Consider the following 7,156-nt stretch of genomic DNA (forward strand, 5'->3'; position numbering starts at 1 on the left):
CTTTCTTAGTGCGCCGCTACATTGCTTAAGGAAACTGTACAAAAATTGAGGTCTCTACACCCAGCGGTTTGGACTGGGCGTTGATGAGTGAATCGTGACAGACGCCACACGGCGTTGCCCGTGTATTAGTTTCCCTTTTAGCATTTTCATAGGCCGTGTGTTAGTGTTTAATTTAATTGTATTGATGGTACTAATATCACGTGGAATTCACAATTTAATTGTTTGTGTGTGTGTGTGTGTGTGTGTGTGTGTTAATTGTTATAGCACTATTAGATTCATTGATAACATTTATTTATAGGATGTGAATATTGTTATTTTTTTTTATTATTATTATTATAGCACCTCCTTATAAACTACATTGGTTGTTCTTCCGTTTGGGGTAAGAATGACTAAGCTTGTAGAGGAGCTAACTTTGGAGCATGACACATAAAATTGCCCATGTGTAAAGCAGTCATCACTTAAGTCAATCCCTGCTATCTTCAACGACTGCCCTTGCGACTTATTTATTGTCATAGCAAAAGATACCTTGATAGGAAACTGCAGTCTTTTCAATTCGAATGGATAGTTTGATGATAAAAGTGGTATACGTGGTATAAACGTTGATTCTCCTTGAGCACAACCTGTAATTATTGTTGCCTCAATTACATTGTTTTGGAGTGCTTTCACGCACAGTCGGGTACCATTGCAGAGTTTGGGTGGGTGGAGATTTCGCAACAGCATAATTGGAGCTCCTACTTTAAGAACTAACTTATGTGCTGGAAAGCCAGGGGGATTAAGTGCGTTGAGGAACTCCACAGGATAGTGAACTGCTTCATCTGTCTTCAGTACCATGTCTATAGACTTATACTCCATTTCTGTTCCATTTAAATGATTCAAGAAGAATTTCATTAATCACAGCTGCCCTGTCATTTTTAGGGGTCAAAATAGCGCGCTCACATAACCAATCCATCGATTTGTTTTTTATATCGGTAATATCAGGATAAATTTGAACTATAAGTTCTTGTAGTATTGTCACTACTAAACCTAAATCCTTAGTGATAACCAACTTCCCAGCTAACTCGGGAAAATCTCCATTTCCTATTTTGAGTAGAAGTTCAGAGAATTTTCCAGCTGTGACATCACCTCCCAGGTGGACCCTCATATTCTTTTTGAGAGAAAGTTGTTCTATTAACGGCCATAAATAAGAAGCTTTTATGCAAGCCTTAACTTCATCTGCTCGACTTCCTCTTGGTATAACTGGTAGAGTTTGCTTAAAGTCTCCAGTTAAAACAGTGGTTCTTAACCTTTTTCGAATGATGGAACACTTAACACTTTATGAGGTTTTCGCGGAACACAGCCGTAAAATAAAACAATAATTATATTAATTTTTTAATTGTTTAATATATTAAACAATAAATGTATAGCATAAAACAGTTTGCAAATATTTTAGTAAAACGTCTTACTTATATTATTGTGTTTTGTATTAAAAGACAAAATTTTAAGAGAATGAAAATAGAAATACTAAATAAAATTTTTTTCACTGATTTTAAAATTTTGCCGGAACACTTATATTAAGTCCACGGAACACCTGTGTTCCGTGGAACACCAATTAAGAACCACTGAGTTAAAAGAACAGTTGCTCCTCCCATCACTTAATTTTTATTTCTTATATCTTTAAGAGATCTATCAAATGCCTCAAAACCTCTTTTATGCGCCATAGTGCTTTCATCCCAAACAATAAACTTACAATTGCGAAGCACTTTGGCTATATTACTTTGTTTTGGTATATTATACATTGGCGTTTCTATGTTAATGAGATCGAGAGGAAGTTTGAATGCTGAGTGGGCCGTCCTCCCCCCTCCAAAAGCGTAGCAGCAATTCCAGAAGATGCAACAGCCAAAGCAATACTACGATTGCTCCTTACTTTTGTCAAAAGCAAGTTTATAAGAAAAGTTTTTCCCGTTCCTGCATGAGCATTTAAGAAAAAAAAATTTCCAGTATCAGATTTAATGCTGTGCATTATCCGACTATAGACATTGTATTACTCGTTCGTCAGTAAGGCCTCGTTGTTGACTACTACCTTTGTTAAGGTATTCAGGTTGTAGTTTATTTCTCTCTGATAGACTATGTTTTCAAAGTTATTTTCTGTCCTTGTTGGCTGAGGTAGCCCATAATTTGATATACTCTGACCTCCTACAGCAAGCACTGCATCTTCAATTTGTATCAAACATTTGTTGTGAGCCTCATCTTTTTGGTCAGCATCCATTTGTCGGATAATATCCTCTGAAAGATTGTTTTTATGTGTATCCCAAAGAGTTAAGGGATCCGATAGTTAACAAAATACTAACATTACTGTAAATAGTTCGCGCAGCTTAGAAGGAGAATCATTCAAAGAAGCTTCATTTAACGTATTGTTCCAGTGATTATCATCTTCAAGCAAACCTAACACATTACAGGCAGATTTTAATGTATTATGGAGGATACCATTAACAGTCTTTAGGTCTGAAAATGATGTGGTCCTCTAATTTCATGAAGAAGCATACGAAGATAGTAGCATTCAGTATTGTGTGGATGGATAGTATACACTCTTTCTAATCGTCCTTGGTTACGGTCGTCCAGCCATCTACATTCCTTTCCTGCTTCCTTCTTTGAAACTTATTATTCTTAAATACAAAGGAAGAAGGCACTTCCGAATAAAGGAGGGTTTTCGCGAAAACTTCAGTTTTGCATGACTCAAAAAATGCTAAAAGCGTGGTCTTAGTAGGATTATTGAGCTTCTCTGCCAAGTTATTAGGGGTGAAGTATACTCGCTGACCATTCTCAAGGTGGACGGCTAGATGAAAAACCGTAGGATATCGTTCATGAATGGAAAATGATAATATTCTCCATACTGCTTCGGCATTGCTGATATACCTACCACTTTCGTACATTGTAATCTCATCCTTCTGGTTTTCTATCGTAAACGCTGCTTGGTCACTGTCCTTGTTTGTATACTTACAGATGTACTTAATACACTTAACAGAATGACACATCTCTATATTGATGTGACAATTGAAAGTACGTGATAAGACTGGATTGTAAGGCATAACCCAATGGTTGTCTAAATCAAGTCCCTTAATTCTTACAGTGAAACCACCGTCATTTGTAGACCTCATCTTGTACTCTGGGTATCCATCGTCTCCTGTCTGTGTTTCTCGGCAAAGTTTTCTATGGTATCTTTTACTGCATGTATTTTATTTCATGGAAGGAGCATTAGGGTTTAAGCTGCCGCAGGGACCATGAATCATGTTACTTTTGACGATGTCATATAAAAGAGGATCTTGCTCGGGGTCTGGTATTTCGGCACTGATGACATTATCAATTATTTTTGATGAAATCCGATTCTGTAGCCACAGTAAGATGTGAACGTGAAGCAATCCTCGCGTTTGCCACTCCACAGAATACATATAGCACCGTACGTCACTAAATAATTTTCCTTTAGTCAAGAGTGCCATTAATTTCTTTACTTTAATATGAAGTACTCTCGCTATAATGTAATGACGATCGTACGGCTTTTGTCCAGAAAACAGTGCATCTATGATGTCTTTCCAAGTAGGGTTACATGTAAATGTGATCAATAGATTAAGGCGACCATGTACGCGAACATATGTCATGGCATCTTGAGTTCGTTCATGCATATACCTAGGTCCGCCCATAAATGATGAAGGAAGTACTACCATTTGACCTAGATCAGTTGCATTAACATCATTTCTCCCCACAGCATCTTTGAGATGAATATAGTTCTCAGCTCTTAGCTGTTTCTGATGATTCCTAATAAAATTAACCTTTCAGTTTCAATTTTTGCGTATATATTGATCAAAAATTGACTGATGAGGGAGCGGAAGTATACAATATGGTTAACTTCATCTTGCCTAATCATAATTCGGTAAGCATAAAAGGATGCCGCAGAAACTTTTTTTTCAAGAGGCAATTTCGTAGTGGGATTACACAATGGTATGTCAATAGAGTATCCGTCCTCGCCATGGCAAAACATAAGTGGATACTGCAGAGCGTCGTATGCTCGATGAATTTCACTGATACGTTGTAGTTTATTATCGTGACTTTGAAGTACGATGCAATTACAATAATTCATACATATTGAGCTGAGAAAAATATATATATATATATATTTTTTTACCTTTTTTTTGGTTTTCCTTTCCTGAAACACCTGTTAAGTAAAATTATATTAAATTAATTCATACTTTAAAAAAACTAATTTAATAATAATACCAGAAGATCCATTATTAGGTTGATTCATAGTAGATTAATAATTGTATACACTAAACCGCACATAAATGAAATAAAATATCTATTCCACGATGCTGGATTGATCGCCAAAACAAAAATGATACACTAATAATGCTATGTCCTATGTAACACAAGTAGTATGGAAGAAAATAAGAATAAAAAATACTAACATAACTTATAATTATTCGGCCACGTCATGTAAAACAGCCCGTATCGTGCATTCGTGTCGACGTGTCATTTAATTTACGAATTGTGCGTGCTGATAACAATTTTAGGCTTCAGCCTAAGTTGATAACTTGGTATATGAATGCCCAGAACGCCAGAAATAAAAAAATTTAAAAAATCTTACCATTTACCTAGGGCTGGTTTTATCAATTAGAGATAAAGTATGAAAATATGAATTAACTATTTTATTGGATAACGTTATCCAAGTCCACAGTCATATTATAAAAACACTATATAGATAACCGACTTAGAAAATAGAAATACTTTTGAAGCTGATGCAATGACCGTAATTTTCTAATCTAAGAGGTGAATGCTTATATCTTAAATCATATGATATTCATATACTTACCTATAATATATAATCTAAATTCTAAGGGTTCCGTCAAATTTTACGAAGAAACTTTTTTTTTCAAGAGGCAATTTCGTAGTGGGATTACACAATGGTAAGTCAATGAAGTATCCGTCCTCGCCATGGCAAAACATAAGTGGATACTGCAGAGCGTCGTATGCTCGACGAATTTCACTGATACGCTGTAGTTTATTATCGTGACTTTGAAGTACGATGTCTCTATTTTCAAATTGCTGACTTCCAATTATCAGAGCTATTTCATTTTGTGTTGGTGCGTTAAAGCGACCAACATGAGCATTATTTGGTTTTCTGTCTGCACGGATGACCACTTTAAATTCTTTACAGTTCTTTTGCACCGCATTAATCGTGGTCTTAAATTGTTTGACATAACTGTTTTTTTCATGTAGCATGCTTTGCAATTGTTTGATCAACCCAGGTTTGACGTCAGGAAAATTGGCGCACCTTGAGCGTACTTCCCTCTCGTCCTCAGCTACAAAATATATTTGTAAAAATTGGGCATTCTGATCAGGTTTATGCATGAGACTACCAAATGATACACCTGGCCTTGAACTTTAAAAGTAGGCATAAATCCTTCTGTTACAATTTTTTTATCCCCAAATGATGTCATTTGAAAACACCCATTGTATTTTCGTATAAGGTCCAAAAAATGATTATGATGGGGGTGTCTGTCCATAAGCAAGCTGTTGAGAGGTTCCGGCAAATGTTCAAAAGATGGAAGCTGCACTTTGCCATTATTGCAGCACATTCCGGCGGTTTCTTCTTTCCATTTTAGAGTATTGCAGTATTTGCATTTGTGGTCCATAGTTGTTATAAGAGCTATAGTTTTACTGCCTCATAAGCCAGGTCAGGATTGTACGTCATTCCTGAGTTGACCATTATTTTCCATGGAAGTGTCAGTCTTTCAACTTTCCGGCGAGGATCAGTATGCTCATATCGAGACTTAGCAGCTCTGCCTACTTCAGGATTATCTAGCTGGTACCTGGCAACTACAGATCTGTTCACTAAAGGATTACGAAGTGCATATGTCTTTGCCGCGTTTTGAAGTTGGTTTTTTCTTATATCGCCAGTGTATCTGGCACGGTGTTTTCTACCCTTCTTCAGGGATAAAGAGAAAGGTGATTGCTGTAATGTGGAGTTTCTCTGAGGGATCAATATTTCTGACTCATTAGGCAAGTAGACATCAAAATGGCCCCTAGAGAGATTTTGCGTAAAACGCATCCTCAACACAGGGTAACCTTCAATACCAAAACGCTCATAGAGCTGATAATTGCGGTAAACTTAAAAAATGTAGTGGAACAATTGTCCAGCGGCCACCAATCCACATAAACAACCATAAGTATATAATTGAGACATGTCAGCAAAAACTCAGCGGAACTCATATAGTTGTCCCCATTGTTGTCGTGAGACATGATAGAAAACTCAGTCCAATTTTTTGTTACGTGGCTCACAATAAGCTTGCGTATTTCTTTGGCCATTTGCTCAGTTCCGTACATAATAATAACATAACATATTCCTGTAATGGGTAAAACGATGTGAGATACCATTTCCACATTCAGGTTTAAAAACTCGATGACAACGATGGCTGATCGGTCAATGGGGGGGGGGGGGGAGGGGTGAGTAGGGCCGACGGAGAGTTAAGCAGCACATATTCACAATTTCGCGTTATCTTTGTACTTTGACCGTCTACCGCCCGTACATGTTGTGTGTTGCAATCGTGGGTCGCCGATAACTTCGACTATATTCTATATATTGAATTTAACGAAGATTCTTTTGGATATAATACATATTTTAAGTTATAAATTCAAGGAACTTTGAAAAATTAGAGAAAAATGGATATAATGGTGAATTTTTTGGATGTAATACATATTTAAGGTTATAAACTCAAGGAATCATTTAAAATTCCAGAAATATATTGAATTTTGCTAAGTTTCTATTGGTCATAATACATATTTAAGGTTATAAATTCAAGGAACATTGGAAAATTCCAGAAAAAAATGGAAAAAATTGTCATTTTATAGGATATAATACATGTTTAAGGTTATAAATTCAAAGAACCTTGAAAAATTCTAGAAAAAATGGATATAATGGTGATTTTTTTGGATGTAATACATATTTCAGGTTATAAATTCAAGGACTCTTGGAGAATTTCAGAAAAATATTGAATTTAACGAAGATTCTTTTGGATATAATACATATTTAAAGTTATAAATTCAAGGAACCTTGAAAAATTCTAGAAAAAATGGATATAATGGTGATTTTTTTGGATGTAATACATATTTAAGGTTATAAACTCAA

At 35.8% G+C, this 7,156-nt stretch overlaps 1 protein-coding gene across 1 annotated transcript; it reads right to left on the bottom strand.

The window, feature by feature from the left end:
- Window positions 1–841: 841 nt before the first annotated feature.
- LOC139881072 (uncharacterized) lies at window positions 842–1,628 on the bottom strand. The gene is made up of 2 exons (XM_071865610.1): window positions 1,568–1,628; window positions 842–1,236 (listed from the first exon to the last, which is right to left on the bottom strand). Exons 1-2 carry the CDS (start codon window positions 1,626–1,628, stop codon window positions 842–844), a joined length of 456 nt encoding a protein of 151 aa, XP_071721711.1.
- Between the last annotated feature and the right edge of the window lie 5,528 nt (window positions 1,629–7,156).

The sequence above is a fragment of the Rutidosis leptorrhynchoides genome, unplaced genomic scaffold (assembly GCF_046630445.1).
Source record: "Rutidosis leptorrhynchoides isolate AG116_Rl617_1_P2 unplaced genomic scaffold, CSIRO_AGI_Rlap_v1 contig110, whole genome shotgun sequence".
Classification (NCBI taxonomy): Eukaryota; Viridiplantae; Streptophyta; class Magnoliopsida; order Asterales; family Asteraceae; genus Rutidosis; species Rutidosis leptorrhynchoides.